The following is a 22,969-nucleotide window of genomic DNA, read 5'->3' on the forward strand; positions in this document are numbered from 1 at the left end:
TTCCTGTAGAGTTGGAATGTTTGTTTAATTGCAAGCTTATGTAATCTTTTGGGAGTAATTTTTTTTTTTTTTTTTGTAAAATTTATGTGTTTCTGACACTGTCGGAGATGCATAAAACTTTTCATGGCGTCAGAAAGAAATAATCCAAATTTTGGAAGTAAGAGACCGAGGTACCTGAAGTTTTATGCTGGCATCTAGTGGACCCTGAGCGGAACTGCACATCCTAAGGAGGAATCCCAAGTGTGTTGAAAGACAAGCTGTCACACTCACGAGTAGGCTTGGGAGGGTTTGAGAAAATTCAGTGCAAATTGGGATAGGTGTCCCGGTAGACCACAGTGTTGCAGGTCAGTTACGCCTGACATATAGAGAATCCATTAAAATACAGGGGACTGTGATAAGCCACATCAAAGTAGAAATTATGTAAAACATTGCATCCTTTTGCAATAAAGAAAAATTTTTTATCAAGGGTTATTCTAACTCTAACTGAAAATTAGAAAGGCCAGCAGTGCTTGTAAGGCCTCTTCATTGTTTGACTTATTTTCTTAAAGATATCAAGGTCTGTAATGTTTAGAAAATACACAGGAGGGAAATAGTAGAAACAACTCAGTGATTCAGTTTTGAACCCAGATATGTTTTCAAAATAAGGCAAGTTATCTAAGTTAACTAGAATAAAAGTTCAGTTTTTCTTTGCCTTCTGTATCTCTATTATTAGTTTGTTTGCTGAGGAAAGTGGCCTTCTTAAGTAGAAAAATCAATAATATTTATAAGAATATTCTTATTCAGTAAGAACTCCTCTCACAGAAAAATAATCAGAAATAATTGTGGCCAGAAGTTGAAGCTCATGCATAGTATATATCAGGAAGAAGGGAAGGCTACTTAGAAATATTAACAAGTTGCAAAAGATAGCTAGATGACAGGAGAAAAATTATTTTCAATATGCAATCTTTTTTATCTTATTTGTTTTCCATTTGCAACTATCTGCATGGTTTAAACTATCTAAACTCATCACAAAATACATCACACTCACTATATTTTCCATAGCTTGAGCTCCTTATGGTCAGCAGCATCTTTTCTGTCATGCATGTTTTTTCTCCATATAAAGGCATAAGAGATTTCCTATGGAACTACATTATAGACCAATAGTACCAGCTCCTTAACTTTCCCAGCTCTGTATTTCTACCCTTAGGAAGAGCAATCTGATAATGCCTGACTTCTTGGGCTATGAAGGCTGACAGGCCCTAACCTATTTTTGGGTCTTGTGGATTTTTGTACTGTATAAGCCCAGGAAGACAACAAAGATTTCATTGAGAGAAAATGTATGTTTCACAGAAACAACTTCATTTGAAAGTATTTTTCCATGTAGAGTCATTTATAGAGCAGTTTTCTTATTCATTGAGCTGGTTTTGTGATATTAGCTAAATACTCACTTGTGATTTCATTATTTAGTGATACAGCCTGAAGAGCAGCATATGAGTGTTCTCAAAGAGGATGATTCTTTTTGTGAGACTCTAAAAACAGAGGAAAAAAACCAAGAGAATAAAGACAGTATCACTGTCAATATTCAACCATCAGGTATACTGTTTTTGGAACTACTTTACCTTCTCCCAGGTAAAATGACAGGACCAGAGGAAATGGCATCAAGCTGCACCAGATGAAGTTTAGATTGGATATTGGGAAAATATCCCAATATCCAGTCTAAACTTATTCATTGGAAAGGTGGTCAGGCATTGGAACTGGCTTTCCAAGGTAGTGGTGGACTCACCATCCCTGGCAGTGTTAAAAAAACCTGAGTATGTGGCACCTGAGGACATGGTGGTGCTGGGTTAGCAGTTAAGCTTAATGGTCTTACTTATTCTATGATTCTACATAGTTTTGCAATAGAATTTTATATAAAATAGTACAGCTCAAATAAATACAGAAATTATTAGACTTAGTCTCTTCTCTTTGTGGCTGAAAGTATTGCAAGTAGATGGATATTTATTTTGGCACAGAGTGAGAGCAGGCTGTGGAGCTCCATCTTAAGACTAAAGCCAATTGCATGCAAGGTAAGAAGAGTAACTTGGACTTAGAGTTATGTCTAGCTTTGAACTTAGAATTATGTCTGATCAAAATTAGCAGGCATGAAATCCCTTAATGCTGTTTAGTACTTTCCATTTATTACTTTGCACACTTTTGTTTAAGTAAATGAGAAATGGGGATGGAAGAGATCAGTAGTCATTTTGATAGGAAAGGTCTTTAACAGTAGGAATCAGCAATGGATGTATTTATCTCAGACATGACTGGGCCTTACCCCTTGAACTCTGGCTGTTGTATGAGGCATTGTATCAAAGAACATAACTGACAACATTTTTCTCATGCAGTAGAAATGATATAGGAAAACCTAGAAAATATTTATCCAAGCTTATATAGCCTCAAATTAAAAATACCCAGCCCTAGGAATCTGTAGGCCTAGCATAGATTAGTTTGGTATTCCTTGGAAATGCATTCATTTGAGCCGTGTGCTTAAGAGTATTTTCTTTCACAGAGCCAGTGAAAGAGTAATCTTTTTGCCTATTCAGGAGATGGGAATCATAGCTTTAGGCTTATTTTTAAATTATTTTTTCCTAATAAATTTTGAAGCAAAATTCCTTTATTGCAATGGGGGGAGAGAAATTAAAGCATTTCTGCAGTCAAAACAAAAATTATCATTTTGAAAACGACTATGATGTAGAAACAGGCTGCTGTAGAACAACTGAATAGTAGAACAATCTTAGTGTGTCACAGGAGTAGAAAATTCTAGCTTCTCCTCATGGAGTTTGATCATGTTATCAAATGGATGGAAGAATGTGGTTACCTGCTGTGAGGATCAGCTGATTGCTACCATTCAGGTGACTCTGTGGCAAGTTAACTTGTTTCCATTAATGTTGCAGCTTGCAGGAACAAGATAAAGTTAATATTTTGCTAGGTCTTTTGAATATTCATGTCCAGTAGTGGTATGTAAAACCAAACTTCATTATTATGTTTTGTTCATTGTGTTATCCAGAAAGCCAATGCCAGGCATACTGCCTCTTGGAAGAAGCAGCTATTCCTGTACTAAAAGATTTGACACACCTGGATATACTTGCTTCTGTTACTTGGAGCTTTGACAGTGTTAAATTTGATCACACAAGGTTTTTCTTAAAACAGCAAGAGAAAGTGATATGTGATAATTTTAAACAAGGTATGTCTGTAAAACATCTGTTCTTCTTTAAAACTAATACAGACTTAATTGGTGAGATAAGGTTCAAGATGTTTTATAAATTAATGGTAAATCTTTTTAACAGTTTATCTTACAGAGTTACAACAACCGATTTCCTCTTTTATTTGAAAAATGTCTTCTCTTTCAACATTACATTTATTAACCTCAATATTGCAATACAGAAGTATTCTAATTGGATTTCAGTTTAAAATATTTTACATATGCTTCAGAGGTGTTGTTTCTATAGCAAACAATGTTCATTTTTTTTGTTACACCTGTATCATCAAATACTATGCTCCTGTTAGAAATGAGGAGAAAAAAAAATCCATAATACTTTGGTTTCCTTCTGACTTCTTTTCTCTCCTATGTGGCATGTGAAAACCCTATAAAAACAGAAAAATTAGAAGGAAAGTCATCAAAATTAGTGACTCTTACAAAGGTTTTTGACTGTAAAGAGAGTCAGGAAAATTTCATAACAAAATAGAGACTGGTTTGAGGAACATTTAGGAAGTTACTTGGCATTTTTTGTTATTTTTTGAGTTGCTGTAGGCTGTCAACTACCTGCCAAGTTTCTATATTATGTCACAAATTATGCAATAAACTCTTGCTGTCTCAATTTCATTACTTTCTGTTTTGAATGTATTCTTTTCAAAGAAAACATTAACAACCATGAAACCGCAAATGAGGAGCCAAACAAAAAGAAAATTTAGTTGGCCGTACAGAATTGGCCAAATGGCTGATTTATAGAAGTACCATATTAAAATTATCAGCAGCAGTGTTCTCTTAGTGTGAAGGAGTTTACAAAAAAGCAAACACCATCTGCACAAACACAAGGGATAAACATGGTGTCTATATCTGTGTCAGTGAATCACAGAAAGGAAAACATTCATGAGAAAAGTGTACAGAGAATTACTACTGCTTCTCTGAATCAAGGAAAAAAATATGTAAGAGTCTGCATTTCAATTCAAGATTAATTTAAGGAAACTTACATCCTCTCAAATGCAGTTTACATGCTATAGAAATTGCATTTTCCCCAGCTAAATTAAGAACTTTCTTGCTGGAACATCCACAGAAACAAGAGAGAAAATATCCAATTCATTCCTAATGAATATTTCTCTGTCTCTGTACAAGATACAAAAATCTCCCTGGTAACATACTTCTTTTATTTCCTTCCTGGTTTTAAATAGTTTCACAATATCCAGTCTTATTCCACTTTCCTCCAGACTGTGCTGATGTATCTGCTCCTTAATCCCTGAGTGAACATAGAAAACAATCACTTACTGTGATGGTAGTGATCTATTAACAGATTACTATTCCCCTGCTGGTCTTTTATGCATCAAATATCACCAAGTGCTCCAGTGTTTCATCATAAAATGGTTTCTTACTGTGTTCCTTTGTTTCTGAATGACCTGTATTCCTCACTGAGTTTTTATGGTGATTGGTGTAAGGAGTTGGATATGGTCCTTCACTAACAGAGCTGGACATTAACTTTCTATCTTTTGATGCAAAATAGTTGCAAGATCTTTGCCTTTCATGCAGTTTCCAGCTATATCCTTCTATATGCTGTGTCCTTTTTTCTTTCCCAAGTGTGTTGCTTGTCTTTTTGAATTAAAAGTTATGTTAATCCCAGTACACAGAACTAGCTACATTTTTCTCCTAGAATGCACCTTCAGCTCTAGTAATTTATTCTTTAATTATCTTCCTCAGCCTTTTTAAGCATCTTGAAGTAAGTGTTACTTACTTACTTACTTACTTTGTATTGTTAAGTACTTACTCTGCAGTTGTGTTTTCAAAATTTTCTGGTTTATGATGATGAACTGCACCATTATCTGTGTACAGTTTTCAAAAATACCTTCTATCTTCAGACTAGAAATTCCTTCCTGTTCAATCAAGTCCTATAATATGGACTTGTCCAAAATTGACACAATGCAGAATAGGAAGCCCATAAATTTGTTTGATATGTGTGGGGTTAGGAAGCAAATATCATTCAAATTTACCTTCTTGAGGGTGAAGATTCTCATCATGAGATGTTAATTAGGTGCAGAGAATTGCCACACTAAAATCATTAAAGCAACGTGTTTTTAATGATAGGCCTAGGAGAGCTGTTACTTCCTCCTCCAGCAAACACCATCTATCTGTACGCACCTTTCAAAAACATTGGCCTGTGTGGCACTTGTCCTGGGTCAGATGACTTAGGAAATATTATACTGTACCATAACCTATTTGGCAAGACCACCAGATCTGAAGGTTAAACTTTGAAGCTTATTTATGTTCGAGTGTGTTTAATGAAAATGCTTACATACCCGGATCTTTTAAGCTGACTACATATATATATATATATATATATATTTATAAAATGTGAGTTGTGACATCTTATGTAGACCACACCTCTGTTTTCTATTTGTAAAGGTAAAATAGATGAGAAGGAGATCATGCTATTCAGACATGCTGCTCTGGTACACCTGCTGGTGACAGTTCGAGATCTGCTGCTAACATGTGGCTTGGATACAGCTCTAGGTTTGTTTTCAGTATTGAATAATGATACCCAGATACCCAAAACTTTTTGGTGTTCTGCAGACAATCCCTCATGTTTGTAGCTGTGACTGTTTGCCATCAGGGTATATATATGCTCAGTTCATGACTAATGGACTGCTGTTTGTTATTCCATTTGTTGAGAACTTTCACATATATAATATGTCTTGTGTCTCAGAATGACAAATTTTCATTGGAATCTCTATGTGGAAACTGAGGAACATGCAAAAGTCAAGTCCTTTTCTATTTACCATCTATCTTTTGTGAGTGTGGAACACTTTCCACATAAACATATTGTTAGGCTCCATGGAAGTGAGCTACTTAAATCTGAGAACATTTTAAGCAAAATCTTAGATATTACCCAATGCGTCATGAGGAAAGAGGTTTGAACTTGCAACACCGGACTTATGTAGAAGCTTTTTTTTTTTTTTTTTTGCACTTTTCTGGTCTTATTCAAATCTGGAATATGGCAAACCATTGTAACCCAGTTTAATGCCTGAAATTATAATGTTGCGCTTGTGAAATTCCTGTAGTTGTATGTTTGGAATTTTCAAATACCTCTATCAAGATAGTTCTACAAGACGTTGAAGTCAGTGTTTATGAGTACCCTAGGAAAGTCAGACTCCTTCTGTCTTTATAGGAGATAAAGTTGCTTCAGAGCATCTACCTTCAGTCTGAACTATCCCTTGATGGATGGTGTTTCCTTAAAATTGGTATAAAATGTAAAACATCTGCCATAAACTGAATTGTAGGGGAAAATACTTTGTATTTCCTTAAATATTTCCAGCAATAAAATAATATGGAGAAGAATACAGAATGAATATATAAGTAGAATCCTAAGTACAATTATTTTCTGTCTTCTATCTATAAACAATATAGAAGGATGGGATGGAGAAAAATGAGCAGTTCTTCCTCTACTCATTATTGGTATCAGAAGCACTCCTAGATGTAATTTTAGAATTACAAAAGCACCTGTGTTTCCAAACCTGAGCAACAGCTCACACAGGAAATTGTACAAGTAAAAAAGTTCTGAAAAAATTAGAAAATCGAGTGAGATACTAATTAGGCCTTGTAGTCTTCACTGTTGTGTTGTGCTGTGTGATTCATCATGTAGTTATATTGGATGTATTTTTTCTTTATGCATTTTCAGATAATCCCAGCATTGTTCACCATTTATACATAGAAGGCACCATTCAGAATTGAGAGTAGTTGTGATAATATGGAGAGTGGTAAACACACAGGACAAACAAGATTTAGAAAACAGTGATAGAAATACTGTTGTTACTTAGTATAAACAATACAGATTAATTAGGTATAAGAGTGTTGCTACTAGCATCTGCTACTAGCATATAATTCTGTCTGGAGTTCTATAGCAGATACTACATAAAGTACAGCAGTTTTATAAACACCATTTATGTACCTGATTAGTGGTAATATTTTCCTTCCATACTGGGGACACATTAACATTTCATCTGTTTTTGTGCTAGATACCTCGACATAGATTTTAAATTGATGTGCAGATTGAACACAATGCTTGACAATTATCTTTGGCACTTCATTTACTTCTTTTGTTGCTTTATTAACAGGTTATTTGTCCAAGGCAAAGGATTTCTATAAAAACATTTTAGAATCCTGTTTGAATAATATCTGGAGGCAGCTGAAGATTGTACAGTACAGCAGCCAGAAAAAGCATGAAACAAATCCCAAAGTAACATCACTTCAGTGTGAAATGTTAAATTGGATGAAAAGTTGTGGAGAGAAACACAGTGTTAAGGTTAAAAGAGTAACCAATTTCTTTTAACAAACAAAACTGTTTTAGATTACATGAGTAATTGCAAGACTGTGTTTGAACAAGGATTCATTTATGAAAAAAGTCTAATAATTACCTCATAGTATCTATTAAATTAGGCCAAATAAATTTTAAGAACTCTGTCACAGCAGTACAAGTTTTTGTTTCATCAAATCTCCCTTTTTTGCATGCATGAAATAGCATGCAAAGGAGTTTTAGCTTTGCCAGGGCTTTGTCTTGTTGCAGGTGGTTTTGTTTTCCTGATAAGTTTATTGTATCAGTTACATCAGTTACTAAAAATTATAATGTAGCCTTTTGTTTGAAAGCCTCAGTCATCTGGCACAGAGAGAATCACAGTGCAAGTCATGGTTGTGTGCTTATATGGCATGACTTGGAGCGCACAAACGCCAAGGAGCGTGTGGATGGTGTTATCCACAGATAACCTCTACTTAACCAGTATCTGGCCAACCTCCAGATACAAGAAGCAAGTATCTGTGAGTGATAGCTTTGGCATGGAAGAGAGAGTTTTGGAGAATATTCAAATTACCCAAAGATTCTCTTTTCTGGATGTGTGAATATTTTGGGTGATATGACAAAGTGCCAAACACCACCTTCCTTTGCAGAATATTTATTATTTCTTTACAGAAAACTGATCACATTAGGAAGCAGAATGAAATGCATAGTGTTTAAAGTGTTCCAGCTGTTTGGAATAGAATTTATGATCCTAAACACAGCCAAAAAAAGATCTTTAAGTTTATTTTACCTTATTTCCATACTTCACTTCCTGAGGATTTATTCTTCTTGTGTTTAAGAGTTGCACTGGGAACTGTGAATATCTTTTGATTAAATTTTGCTGAGAAGAAAAATATAACAACTTAGTATACACCCTTTTTGAATTTAAAATTAAAATGAAGCAACAAAAATAAAACAGTGCTGATTGTCTTGTTGTCTGTCCTTCAACAGACACACTAAAATGATTTTGCATCCTTTTTGTCTTCTTAAGAGCAGCACATTTTCCTTTGTGATGCTAGGATTATGTTGTAGTAGGAGGCGTATGAGAACTTGATGTCATTTTGATGTCAGCTCAGTGGCAATTTGACTTCTCTTCTGAATTCCATTAGCCATGGTTTTTAAAAATTTTTAGCTATAACTCCTGAGTTTCAACTTGTTTGCTTGACTTAGTCATGCAGAGATATGCATGCAGTATAATGCTATATATGATTTTATTCACAATTACTAATTGTTTCCTGTTTCCTAACATTCAGAGACAGCTTTTAATGAGCCAGACTAGGTAGGAGTATTCCAGTTTAATGAGAAGTAAAAATTGTATTCCATGAACTGTTTACTGTTCTGTCATATCACATCAATATCACTTAATATGATGTGAAATAGGATAGTTTCATTATCCTTTTATTAGCCAAAGTTGTTATTGGTGCAGGATTCTAATGGGACATTTCCTTTGTAAGGAAGAAGTTACTGCTTGTTTAGAAAAAAAAAAAAAATGCTATTTGTTCATTATCTTTTGTACTTATGATTAGATAGAAAATTACTAAAAATTTAATCTAGCTCACGTGAACATATAATAAGTCTGCTGTTGAATTGTGTGCAAAAAAGCAGGTCTACATTTTTAAATGCAGTTGTCCAAATCTGCTTATAAGTTGCCAGTGGATTGTTGAGTGGCTCTTCTGTGCACCTACTTAAGGAAATTGAAATCTGCCTCTCTCTATCTGACCAGAAGTTCTTTTCTGACAAGATCTAACATGCTTTTAATATTTACACCTATGATTATCTTATGTCTGTAAATCTTAAGAATCAGACAATGCTATGTGCCTTCTTTAAAATCTTAAATCTTGTGTACGACATGAAAAGTATCTGTACAATGGCATAAAAGTTCAGAGAGCATCCTGTCAGAAAGTATGGTGATGTATTTAGGTACATATTCTTCTTTATATACTTAGTGTAGCATGTGTTTAGTTTGTATCAGTTAAAATGATATACAAGGTGAACACCTTCTCTGATGGGAATTCTTTTTAAGACTGTGTCAATTTGGTAGATTCTAATTCTTTTCAACATTTTGTGTTAAGCAATATTCAATGAGTCTCAGATCTCTGACAGAACCAGTTTTATGACTCCGTCTACAGATTGGAAGATCTTTCTAAACAATTCAGCAGTATATCCAGTATCTACTTCTGTTACATAAGTACCTTGCAGGCTGAATTCTAGATATCTTCAGATTAAGTTGTGTTGCCATAAAGATAATTTTCCTAATGTGACAGATCTGTAGTAGAATAGTAATAATTTGATATAGTATCTTTAGATTACCCCATTATTACTAGTGTCTTTTACTAGCATTCTTTTTGAGTTCAGGAGCAAGTCAAGTCGAAAGCCAAGCAAGCAAGGCGGAAGCCTGGCCTGCCTGAGCAGGGATGTTTTAGAATTTAGATGGAAAAGGAATGTGTATGGACTTGGGACATCACTTATGAGCAGGTGATGTGAAGGGACTTTAAAGAGGCTGTCTACTCCTGTAGGGAGAAAATTTATGTGGCCAAAGCTCAATTGAAGTTCAAGCTGGCCAGCACTGTGAAGAATGACAAAAAGGGCTTTTAAAGTAAGTCAAGAGCAAAATAAGAACCAGAGACAACATCGGTCTGTTGTTCAACAAGGTTGGTCACCTCACAAATTGGGACATAGACAAAGCAGAGACATTTCAGTGCCTTCTTTTGCCTCTGTCTTCAATCCCCAGAGCCCAGTGTTAGAAGACTGTGACTGAGGATAATGTTGACCTCCTAGCCAATCCTGAACTTGTTTGAGACTTGCTGCACCATCTGGATGTGCACATATGTGTAGAGCCCAGTGAGGCTCATCCCAGGTTGCTGAAGGAGCTCAAAAGTGTCATTGTGGGAATTCTTTCCTTTATTTTTCAACTGTCTTGGGAGTCTGGAGAGATCCCAGCTGATTGGAAGATGTTAAATGTTGTTTCAATTTTCAAGAAGGGAAAGAAGGAAGCCTCTGGTAATTACAGACGTGTCTGTCTCATTTCAGTACCTGTTAAAATTATAGAAAAGTTTATTCTGGGAGTTACTGAAAAATACTTGAGAAATAATGCAGTCATTCGCCACGGCCAGCACAGGTTCACAAGAGAAAAGTGCTACTTAACCAACTTCATTTCCTTTCTTTTCCCACTTAGGAAAAGATGACCCGTCTAGTTGACCAAGGGAAGCCAATGAGTGTAGTTTTTAACTTCAGCGAATGCCTCTCACAGTACCCTAGATGAACTGTTCATCACAGAGCTAGACAAGCCCACAATACTGGGTTGAGTGAGCAGTTGGCAGATTGGGTTGAGCTCAGGGTTGAGCTCAAATAATTACAGTGAATGGAATTACATCAGGCTGGTGGCCAATGACATTCCCCAGGACTCAGTTTTAGAGACAGTGTTCTTAAATGTTTTTATAAGTTGTCTGGGCACAGGAATTGAAAGTACATTAAGTGATTTTACTGATGATAAAAAATTAGCAGGAGATGTACTAAATGGACTATCATGAGGGTAGAAAGGCCTTACAGAAAAGTTGAACTAGAAAGCTAAGTACTCACCAGCTATGAAATATATGGAGACTAAGTGCCAAATTGTCCAGCTGGGATGGGGCAATCATGGTTATACATACAAATTGGGAGAGAGACTGGAGCCCAGTGGGAAGAGACTAGGAGTCTGGGTCAATGGCACGTGGAGTCAGCAGTGCCCTGGCAGCTAGGAGGGCCAAACATGTTCTGGGGTGCATCAGGCACAGCATCGCTAGCCCAGAAATGGAGGGGATTGTCCTGCTCTGCTCTGCTCTGCACTGTGGCAGCCTCACCTCGAGTGCTGGGGGCAGTTCTGGATACCACTATATAAGGAGGATATCAAACTTCTCTGTTTTGTCTGTCCAGAGGAAAGGGACCAAGATGGTAGAAGACCCCAAGGGCAAGAGAAGGGGCAGCTGAGGTGACTTTTGTTGTTCCTTGTGGGGAAGGTGCATATCCTGAGGTGGCTGAGGGGTGACCCCATCACAGCCTACACCTTCCTCAGGCAAAACAGCAGGGAGGAAGGTGCATATCTCCTCTCTCTGGTGACAGTAATAGGACACAAGCAACTGGAATGAAGTGGAATGAAGCAGAGGGAGTTCGGGCACATTAGGCAGAAGATTCCTCACTTGGAGTGTGGTCTTCCCTGGAACAGACTTCTGCATAAATGGTTAAAGCACTAAGCCTATCTAAGTTCAAGAATCTCTTGGATATAGTCATATGGTTTAGTTTTCGGCAGTCCTGTGAGAAGTAGGGAGTTGGACTCTATCCTTATGGGTCCCTTCCAACTTGAAATATTCTTTGACTGTCATTGTGGAAAACTCCAGTGTTTCTGGTTTTGCCATCTGTTTATTCAATCTTGTGTTTTCTATGCAGAGGAAAATGAAAGAACTATGCAGGCTGAAAGAAAAAAAAAATTAACATTACTTGAGTTTCTTTTATTTGACTTCATACAGATACTAATCATTACAAGGATGGACTCTGAAAGAGAAAAAGCTGCCTTCATTCACCCATTGTCTAGGATAGAAGGTAAATTACTCTTTTGTGTGTATTTTTGAAATAAAAAGTGGCTGTTATTCTGTAGATTGCTGCATTCCTGTGTAAATGCTTGGTGCAGGTGTTTCTCCCTTCTCATCAGGACCCTACATATTTTTTTCAATGTTTAATATTTGATAACTCTTCCATCAGCTTTTTGTCTTTTAATTTTGTTTTCTCCTATTTAAGAGTCCTGGTCTAATGTTTTCTATTTCAAGAGAGTGATAATTTATCTGCTGAGTCAAAGATTTTTTTTAACAGAGCATGAAGGAGCTGTGGACAGCCCATTGCCTAATTGTATTTGTATCTGTTATCTTGATCAGATTGTCTCATTGGTTTTAGCTGATAATTAGTCACAAGCTTTCTTCCTTGCAAGCCTATTCAGAGCATTTAGATTTTAAAAGTCTTAACTAAACTCCTCAGCATAAAGCCTTGAATGAGTATTCAGGTACAGATCAAATTTTCATTTAGCTATATGTTGCTGATCTTGTTTGCTAATCTGTTAAATATGTCAGCATAAGCTGTATCAATCTATAAAGCTCAGGGCAGGGATATACTGTTTCCAATATCCCACCTCCCCACTGATACAAGCAGTATTTTCATCACTTCAACATTTTACCTGTGAGTGATTTCAAAAGTACAAGATTGTTCAACGCTGCAAATTCAACTGGTAAAGCAAACATGTTTCAAGAACCTGTAAATTATAGGCTCAAATTATAATTTGAGCATGTAAATTAAAACTTGAATATGTAAATTATGGGCTCAAGTTATAATTTGAGCCTATAGTTATGTTTATAACAAGTCACTGACTCCTTTTATATTGCTTTTTTAAAACCCATTTTCATAAATCCTATTTGCTTGAACTTTATCAAGTGTTGTGTCTTGTCGTGTTCTTTTGCCTTTAAAAATAAAGTTCGATTTCCTGTGCTCTTAAAAGAAGAAAGCCTGTCTTTCAGAATGTTTTGAAAGGGAGGAGGCATGTTCACAGTGCTTTTACTAATAATAATATTTAATGAAAAGAGCTTTATTTGTTTTAAGATCTTAAGACTTGTTTGCAAACACAGGTCAATCTAACTATGCTTTTGAAAAGAGGCACTTGTGTAGAACCAACATTCCTTCATAGATACATCTTCCAGTTAAAATTTCAAATGTATAAAAAGTGTAAAGAAATTTAACTTATAAAGGGGCAAATGTGCTTCCTCTTGTATTACGAAACAGTATTACCCTTTAATTTTTCATTTTAAGGTAATAGGGTTGTGAGTTTGTGAGACATTAAACTTGTTTGCACTACTTTTTCCTTGGGTTCTGAGAAGGAAGTTTCTAAATAATTACATCCAACAGTATAATACAGAAATTGTATGGGACTTCAGCAAGATAAAATATGTAATACTTAAAATGTTAATAACCTGTGTTGTTCCACATTTGCTACTTACTGTTGTAGCAAATGTGTAGATTCATAGTCATAGAGGCTTATTTATTTCATCAACTGTTTAATTTTTTTAAGCAGGTTTGAAAACTGTGGATTTGAATTCTGAGAAAAAAGGAAGCCCTTTAAGTTGTAAAGAGATCATAAGCAAGTAAGTTAAATTCTTGATTTATGAGAACAAATTCTTTAGTTGAGACTAAGCTCAGTGAAACTTCAGTTACTTTACTTCCTTTCCATGGGTCTTTCCAGTCTGGAGTAAAGTTTTCATTATAACATTGGTTTGATAGCTGTAGTTTTCACCTACAGCTTCATTTTTAGAGTTGAGAATTTTGTCCACCCTAGAAAAATGCTTACTGAGGACTAGAGGAACTTTAGGGAACAAACAATTGCATATTCTTTATATGTTGTTTCACCTGTTTAGAAAACGAGAAATATGTAGAGAAACATGATTTTTGCTTGTTATAGAAAAAAATGGTGAAAGGGCATAACAGAAGAAATGACAAATTATGACATTTCTGAAATATATTATATTTTAGGCAGATAATTGTAGGAAGAAGAGTACAGCTTTTTATTTTTAAATTAACTTTTAAAGGAGTTGGAACCTTAGCCAGGAAGGGTAAATAGACTTTAAGCAGTTAGAATTTGCCAAAGTAAAAGTGAGTTTATTTTGTTCTGAGGGTATTTCTACCTGCACTTATTTTTATTCATACTTTGTTGGGGTTTTTTAAGTCTTAGTAGGTATTCCTGCATTATTGTACATAACCAGCAAATTGGAGCTGACTTCCCTTGGACGCACTTCTCACTAGTAATGGAATACGATTATTCTGAAAATTCTGGCTGGAAAAATCTGTGCAAAAATCTGAATGTTACTTACATGACTTTTAAAACCACCCTCCCTGAAATAATACAAATGGGTAAGTGTTCTCCAGAATTGTAATAAACATTTAGACTAACATATGAAAAGAAAACATTTTCTGTTCCATAAAATGCTACATTCATATGCCTGTGGAAGAGAATGAGTAAAACATTATGAGGGCTAAAGCTCAACAAACAGGGCTGGGTTATCTATGCAGCAAAAAGGTGTTTTTATTTGAGTGTAAACCTAGTTTTGGCCAGAATGTAGGAGTACATGTGGGTTTGTGGAGACTTTCTGCCAAGTTTATAAGTTGTTTACAACTTCTGCAAGCTGTATCCACTCTTCCTCATTCTAAGGGAATGCTGCAGATCTAAAAAAATCTGAATTTAAGCATAATTTCAAAAATATTTAAGGGAGTTTCATTTTGGGGGAAAAAAAGTATGGAGTGGAAGCATTTTATTGGAGATTAATAAAAGATACATTTTTGAATGCCCACTTTATATATCTATAGTTTTTTGCTTATTAAACTATTATCTTACATATATAAAATGTTTCAGGGAATCATGGTGGTTCCTTTCTTCTGGAAGTACAGATTCCATATGTATTCCTGACAACTGAAGGTCTTATTAATATGCCAGATATTCTTCAGCTTTTTGAATCCAAGTGAGTGAAAATAAGGACTTCTGTGGGCTATTTATTTTCAGATTTTCAGGACATGTGTGTTATTCCACTCTATCATGTGTTAGTCATCTATTGGCTATGACATACATTTCTGCAATTACACTATTAGGTCTTTAAGAGACAAGAATATAGTTTTTTCTGTTGAAGTTGATAACTTAGTACTAGAGATTCAGACACATGCCAACCAGAATTGAATTGACCAATTTTTTAAAATTGTAGCTGGTATTTTTAAATCAGAGCACCTTTTTCAATTGTCTGCTTTTCTCTGAAAAGCATGATGTTCAGAAACTTTTCTTTTCTACAGTGCTTCTTGGTCCTTGGAAGACTTTGTATTTAATTCTTCGTAAAAATTGCTTCAGGATTTTTTTTGTTGTTGTTGTTTTTATCCACTGAAGCTATGCTAAATACTCAAACTGAACAATAGTAATAACATCTTATTTTCTGGTGCATCACAGTGTTTAGGGGAGACTAAGTTTAAAACAAAAGCTAATTTATTAATAAAATTCAGATCCACTATTCACTTAATTTTTAATACTCTATAACTTGTATGAATACTGCTAGGGGTTGTAAATCGTTGTCCTTCTTTATTATTTCTTTGACATAATTGTCTTGAATTTTGCTTTCACAGTAATAAATACTTGGTAAAGCTACTTTATATCTCATGAGGGGAAAGTAAAAAAAAATAAAAGAAAGAATGAAAGAAACAAAGAAACAATGAAACTAAGAAATAGGGACCAGAGCAGCAATATCTCTCAAACAGAGTGGCAGAGATACAGAGAGACATGATTTCACCATGTTGCGGGACAGACATGCCAGTTTTAATCCTGGCTATATCCTTGAGTCAGCTGTGGAGCCATTTTTGGTCTGTGTCTAATTACAGTTCTGTAGGAGAAAAAAATATGTGTCTTTTACATTTAAAATTTGAACACATAATCTGATATGCTTTTAAACTCTGACTTGTTCAAGTTCTCTGTTCAGCCTGGCCATAGAGAGCAATGTTTTGTTACTTTTCCACTAGCTCCTTTTAGCACTGATGAGGGAGTTAAATAGGTGAGCAAAGATCTGTACAATTTCAGAAAAGGTAAGAGTTTACTTTTTTTTAAATGTCTGAATACACTGTCCATACAAGTTTCTAGAGGGCATACTGACAAATTGAGGTTTAGGTCTCTTGTGTTTCCTAGTAAAACAAAACCTTTGCTGCTGGCAGTTTTAAGTCACTCAGAAATTTTAGGATCATACCAAGGCAATTAGGCAGTTTGCTTTGTTTTGTGCTGCACAATCATGAAAGGAGGAAAAGAATTGCAGTATGTAAAGTTAGAAAAAGTTTCTAAGTATCTATCTTCATTTCTATATTACCTCTATTTTTTTGTAAACTCAAAGCCTGGATGTCAAGGTCATACTCAATGCAGTTAGCAATATAATTTAATTACTGCTACATTGATACGTATTTTTCAAGTGTGTCTTAAAGTGAACTGAGAAAGATTTGAGAAAGATCAAGACTATATAAGTTTAAAAACTGTATTAAGAGGTCTGCTATCCATTTTCTGTAAGAAAATAGTATTATTTTACTTGTCTGAGTTTTAATGAAATAATTTTACTTTTTCAGGTACAGCATTACCTTTGTTGAAAGAAGCAGCAGTTGCTCCTTAAGGCTCTTTGGAAGTACAGATCGATGTGTTGTGCTGACAATAGATGAGTGCACTGCTATCTTTCTGCAGGTACAAAATGAAGCTACTGTGTTCAAGTTCTGTTATGTGTTCAGTCACTTCTAGGCCATATCTTCAGACTTCTGACATGTCTTTTCTTCCCCATAATCATATTTAATTCATGCATTGTTTCACATCACAAATCATTAACCCTAAAACCTGTGCCATTTTGACTAGTTTAAAATGTACTCAGTTTCTTCACTGAAGTCATATTTGACCTGTGATTTGATTATATGAAATGTAGTTAAAAGATGCATACTTCAAAAGAGGGCTGTATGAAGAAATTTTGTAGCAACCAATTAAACGTATTTGTTGCTCTATTCTCTTACTAGTGTGCATATTAATTCCTTCCATTTCAAATGGTTATCTGAATTAATCTATAAAATAGTTTGTTCTACTTTTAATAAAAAAATAATAGTTTAAGCAATAGCATACTACTTATATTCTGGTATGCAACAAGGCAGATTACAGGTAGAAGAACTGCTTCGAAAAGATAGGTACATAATAAAATAATCAATTAGTGTTACAAGTACAGCATAGACATTCTTACAAGCTCTGCAATTAGTGATATTGTACTTTATATAGTTAGTGTAGGTATGCGATTTGTATAGGCCAAGTACGTACTTCAGAAGTTTATAACAATATTTTGCATTATTAAAGTTCACAAAAAATCTTGAGAACAGCCTAAAAAGGTATTGACACTGTTTCTTTTTAGAGGAAGGAAGAAGAGGCATAAAGCTTTGAATCAGTCTTTTGAAGGTCAAAGAAAATAAAAGTTGGGATTACAAAGTAGTTTTCCCAACTCACACATGTGTCCTTCATGCTTACATTATTTGGCTGTATTGATGTTTGAGCCAGTTTCTGCATATTGTATTGATACTCATTAAAAGCTTGGGGCAGCCATGGTAATGTATTTATTTAGTTTTTACTCTTTATTTAAATTCCATGGCAGAGTGTCGAAGAACTAAATTATGAGGACTCCTGTGACACTGTAATATCAAGGCTGGTGGCATTATCACTCCAATATATGTGCTGTTGGATTATTTTCTATTCCAGAGAAAGACTGAGTTTAGAGTAAGTTACTAAATTCTTTTGCTATCCTGGTATTTTTAAAATGAACTTGTCACTAAAGAAAGACACTTATTAAAACAAGTTGACACTCATTTATCTTTGAACTTCTCTGTAAGAATACATTTCTCTTAGAACAATACAAATATTGTAAGCTCATATTTCTAGTGTGCTTTGGGTTTTTCAGTTAGTTACAATGTTGTCAGGCTCCTACTGAAAAACTCAGTGAAATTGTAACAGTGATCACTGGAGACCAGCAAAAGCTTTGAAAAGTTGGTTTTTATTTGTAAGGCTATTTTCAGTCTTACACAAATGATAAATAAATGGTTGTTATAAAATAACAGAGTTTGAGGCAGCCAATATGAACATGAGCTATATTTCAAATCAACAGGTCCAGAAATTTCACAACTCCAAAGATAGGAAATACTGGAATTATTCTTAAATCTGTTTCAAGTAAATTAACCCCTACAAATGCATGGTTATGAATTACTGTGTTAATACCATTGTATATTATTTGCAACAGGGAAACATTCTTAATTGTTCTTCCAGTGCATCAGTGGTTCTCCTTTTGCTATGGAAAAACACCTTCTGTTGACATAGTTCATAAACATTAATTTATTACATCTTTTGAGATTTTTTTTATAAGCAAGTGGTAATTTCCTCTCTGTTTTTCCTCCAGTGTCTCCAGTGATCCAGACCTTTTGCTTCAGATCAGACTTGCTTTTTCTGTAGAGTGACTCTGTTTTCTTTCCTTACAGTTGATCCTTTAGCAGTCAGTCCCTTAATGTATTCTAGTTTTTTTTTCCACAGATATTAATGTTCAAACTGTACCAGTATTCTGAATTCAAGGAAATGAAACAGATATTTATGAAGATATGGAACAAATGGTTTGAGATTATTACATGTGTATATTAAATATTAATGATCCAATGAAACTGTTTTACAGGTACAGTCTCAAGGGTAATACTCTGCTTAACCTTGTCTTAATTTATGCCACTCTAATTGAACTTACACAGAAGTCAGAAGACTTTGAAGTAAAGGTAACTTTTTTCTGCATTAATCTTCATTATATGATATTTCTAAAAAGCTCAATCAAGTGTGCCTTCTACATCAAAAACATAAAATAGGTCAAAATTACTAAAATAGGAGAAGATCTTAATTCAGTGCTGCAAAAGTCAGTGAAAAGACTATGTTGACTGCAATACAAGTTGAATCAGAATAAAATAGCAGTTAAAGTCTTTTCATAACTAGGAGTCAAAAAATGGGATTGTACCTTAAATAAATTATTAGAATATATATTACTCTTGCTCATGTCTTAATTTGAAGTTTCAGATCAATATTTAGTTGCTGATATGACAGAAAAAAAAAATAGTGTGCCTTTTTAATATGACAGGATAAGTTAACCTCTTTCTTTAAAAATCAGGAAATCTATAATCTAGAAAATCTGTTTTAGTGTCCAGAATAACCAGCATTAAAAAATGGGGCAGAGGTTTCATTCAGCTTACCAAATTGTTGGTAACTTGTATTTTTGAACAAAGTGGTATCTTTTTTAGGCTCTTTTTCTCACTTATTTGCAGCCAATGTTTAGTGCAGATCTTTATTAAGTCATTATTATTTGCATATTAAAATTTGTATAAAATTTACCTGATTAAATGAAAGTTAAAAGAGGATGAAGAGAGGACAAGGCCTTTTTCATTTCATGTACTTACCAGTGTAGCTTGTATGGAAATTATAGCTTCAAAGTGTTACACATGTTCTTAAACTGTAGTAGGCATCTCACGCTTGCCTGTTTTATTAGGAACTCATGTTATGCCCAGAAACTTGATCACATATAAAAGACCTATAGATAAATCAATTAATTTCAGCTACATAGTATCTGCATAAATAAGGAGTGTGATTTGCAGCCCGGTCAAAGGTTGGAGTTTTTCTGCATGAAAAGCAGATGGATCAGGTTTAATTACTCAGCAGTACTGACTCTTGTGTTCAGGGTGACCTTTAGTTTACATGTCAGTGTTTGGAGCAAATTAAGACATTCATTAGAGTAAGTTTTAACCAAGAATATTATGTATCACTTTTAGGTAGTTCTTACGCCAGGGATTGAAGAGGCAGCGCTGGTAATCCGTCAGATTGCTGATAACGGCTTGATAGCATCTAATGTCAGTCCTCATGAGTGGCTGGACAAATCCTGGCTTTCTGTCTTGCCATCTGAGGTTTGCTTCTATTCCCATAAATTGAAAGTTTCTTCCTCTTTCTAAGATTCATAAAGATGTAGGCTTTTTTGTTGTAGTTCTCTTAAAATATATTACTAAAATAAGCATTATTATATATCTGTATGTATATATATATATATGCAGATATATATACAAGCATATTTCTAGTGTATATGCAAATACATGTATATACATAGAAACATATGTGTATATATATACATATGTGTGTGTGTATATACATATATATATACATACATACATATATATATACACACATACATATATATATAGTATTTCCTTCATCTTTGTCAGCACAATTAGATGCTTTCACAATTAATCTGTAGGGAGGTTTATCCACCACATCTACATCCCAATTTGTGCAGTTCTGCAGTTCTAGACACTAGGTTTAAAAAACTACCCAAATTGTAAAAGAAAAACATAGAGTGGCTCACTTGGGCAGGAAGCCAAATTCAGCAGTGCTGATCCATTACTTAGGTCAATGGCATTGCTTGCTGACTTGCTTCAGTAACAGATGGTAAAAACTTGTTTAATTCATGCAGTTACTTGTTTAACCCATATTCCAGTAAATGCTGGAACAGGCCCATCAATCTCCATCAAATGTATTATATCCTTTAACTTGTGTAGTAAGGTTCTCAAATGAAATGTATGGATTTGTTCATTTTATGTGACAGCTTTGAACTCTTGTAAAGCTGAGATTGCTTTTGGCTTTTGCAAAATTCAGAGGTATCACAAAGCAGGTATAGGCATGGCCTTTCAAGAGAGGGGTATTGGATTATAGGTTTTCCAGTTTAGAGATTAAGGATACTGGTAAAAAATGTAGAGGAATCGTTGTATTGTGTCTGTTAAAGGTATTTGATCTTGGCAGTGTTTTATGAAAGGAACAGGAAGCTGACACTGATAACAAGCCACTCTCAACTCACTGCCCTGTTTGTGACATTCAGCCTCCTCCTGACAACTCCTGCTTTTGCCACCTGTTTCATTGCCATTAGCAAATGCTGCTTTTGTAAAACAGAAGCAGTTTTGTCTGTTTATGTTCATCTAGGTAATTAATTTTAAAATGGAGAATTAATAGTAAATCTAGTCATGCATTTTAAAATCAAGTTTAAGTTATTCACTGGTTTTTAACCTTTAGAAAATAAACATCTTTAGTCTTGCTTTTTGTTAAATGGTTACACAGAACTTACTCTTTTTCAGAAATGATACTTTAAAAAATTAGTTCTTATTGGACTATAAAAGTGCACTGTTTGAAAGCTGTCTTTCTATTATATACTCTAGGACTTATTCAATAAGATGTGACTTTGTAGAACAGGAAAAAAAGGATAAAAAATTTGTCAGATCTCAGTCTAACAAAATAATTTCCATTTCCAGCCAGAGAAATGCCTGCTTACTTTTCCATGTATCAATCCTTTGGTTGCTCAGTTTATGCTAAAGAAGGGATCTTCACTGAACAGGTTATTTCTTGCAAGCTTTGATCAACTCCAGGAACTTCTGCCACAGGCTCCAAAAAAAATTTTAAAGGTTGATGAAAATTGTTTTATGTACTGTATAAATTTTTTTGCTCTGTTATAATATGTGGTTGTTTTGATTTTTTTTTTAATCTGATGCTACATGTGCATTTGCTGGTGTCATTTAAAAATTAATTATAGGTTTTAGCATATCACTCATATCCCAAATGTTAAGTCTGCTGATTCTCAGCAGATTTTGTCAAGTCACCATTTTGTTTGTGGGAAGATAATGAGAGCCTTTCCGTAATTGGAAAAATACTCATTAGATCAGCTTCCTCCTCGAGCTTCACAATATTGAGTATTGTATGGTTTTGTGTATTTCTAATGTAAAAGATGTTTTCCTTCCTTCCTTCCTTCCTTCCTGCCTGCTTCCCTCCCTCCCTGTAATGCACCCACCACTTAGCATTCATAGCACTAAGTGTTTGACAGAGCCCTAGAGATGAAGAATTGTGTGCTCGTACTGTTCCTACTTTTGGGTCAAGTTTGGGAAAATTATAGACTGAATATAGTCATCTAATTCAATGAAAAATACACGTATTTAATCATTCAAGAAAATGGCTGAGGATGCCATTCATTTAAGGTGAAGCATTCCATTAAGGTGAAGGAGCAAGTGAACAGGTATTTGGACACTGGATGTGAAATTGTGCATACTATTGTTTTAACTGTAAATGTTTAAAGCCATCTTTATTGACAGAAAAAACTCAGTTAAATTCCTCTGTGATGCATGATAGCTGCCAATCCATTGCAGATACTGCTTCCTACAGTCTTGGAGTAATAAAGGAGAATAAATTGCATTATTAAGATATTGCTTCTCCTGTGTTTCAAGACAGATACTATTTCTTAATCTGTTTATAGATGTAAGACAGGTACATTGTGTACTGTACATGCCTCTCCCGCTTTGGTAAGGTGGTTTTTTTTTTCTTTCTTTTTTTTTTCTTTTTTTTTTTTTTTTTTGTTTTGTTTTTTGGTTTTTTTTTTTTTGTTCCAGTAAACAAAAATTTATATATCTCAGAATCTTAAGAACTGATTTAACTTCATGTACTTAGCAATGTAGACCAAGTAGCGATGTACCATCAACATTCCTGACAAATACTTTCTTTATCATTTCAGCATTTCAGTGACATAGTATCTTCATACAGCCTAAATACTGCTGCTCCTCTAGAAAAAACAGTGACAGGTGCATCACACACAGAAAACCAGAATAACTTCAACACATCGTATCTTGATAAAAAACAAAATTGTCAGATTTTAGAGCTGCTTGATAAGGCACAAAACAGTAGAGGTAATACCTTGAATTACTGGGAAAATATGTCTCCTTTGAAACAGATAAAAAATCTGAATGTATTACAATCTTTATCTTCTAGT

The 22,969-nt window shown here is 34.6% G+C and overlaps 1 protein-coding gene across 1 annotated transcript in view; it reads left to right on the forward strand.

Moving 5' to 3' along the window:
- The window catches only part of SHOC1 (shortage in chiasmata 1), a 46,291-nt gene that overhangs the window by 21,325 nt on the left and 1,997 nt on the right, over window positions 1-22,969 (forward strand). Inside the window, exons 14-27 of the mRNA XM_041400196.1 lie at window positions 1,447-1,572; window positions 3,023-3,199; window positions 5,627-5,734; window positions 7,336-7,523; window positions 12,053-12,125; window positions 13,639-13,708; window positions 14,287-14,471; window positions 14,971-15,076; window positions 16,701-16,812; window positions 17,753-17,874; window positions 18,815-18,908; window positions 19,947-20,078; window positions 21,468-21,617; window positions 22,715-22,858. Of these exons, the coding sequence (XP_041256130.1) occupies window positions 1,447-1,572; window positions 3,023-3,199; window positions 5,627-5,734; window positions 7,336-7,523; window positions 12,053-12,125; window positions 13,639-13,708; window positions 14,287-14,471; window positions 14,971-15,076; window positions 16,701-16,812; window positions 17,753-17,874; window positions 18,815-18,908; window positions 19,947-20,078; window positions 21,468-21,617; window positions 22,715-22,858 (1,787 nt within the window). The remainder of the gene's footprint in view (window positions 1-1,446; window positions 1,573-3,022; window positions 3,200-5,626; window positions 5,735-7,335; window positions 7,524-12,052; window positions 12,126-13,638; window positions 13,709-14,286; window positions 14,472-14,970; window positions 15,077-16,700; window positions 16,813-17,752; window positions 17,875-18,814; window positions 18,909-19,946; window positions 20,079-21,467; window positions 21,618-22,714; window positions 22,859-22,969) is intronic.

This window comes from Onychostruthus taczanowskii, unplaced genomic scaffold, assembly GCF_017590055.1.
Source record: "Onychostruthus taczanowskii isolate IOZ18803 unplaced genomic scaffold, ASM1759005v1 scaffold174, whole genome shotgun sequence".
NCBI classification, from domain to species: domain Eukaryota; kingdom Metazoa; phylum Chordata; class Aves; order Passeriformes; family Passeridae; genus Onychostruthus; species Onychostruthus taczanowskii.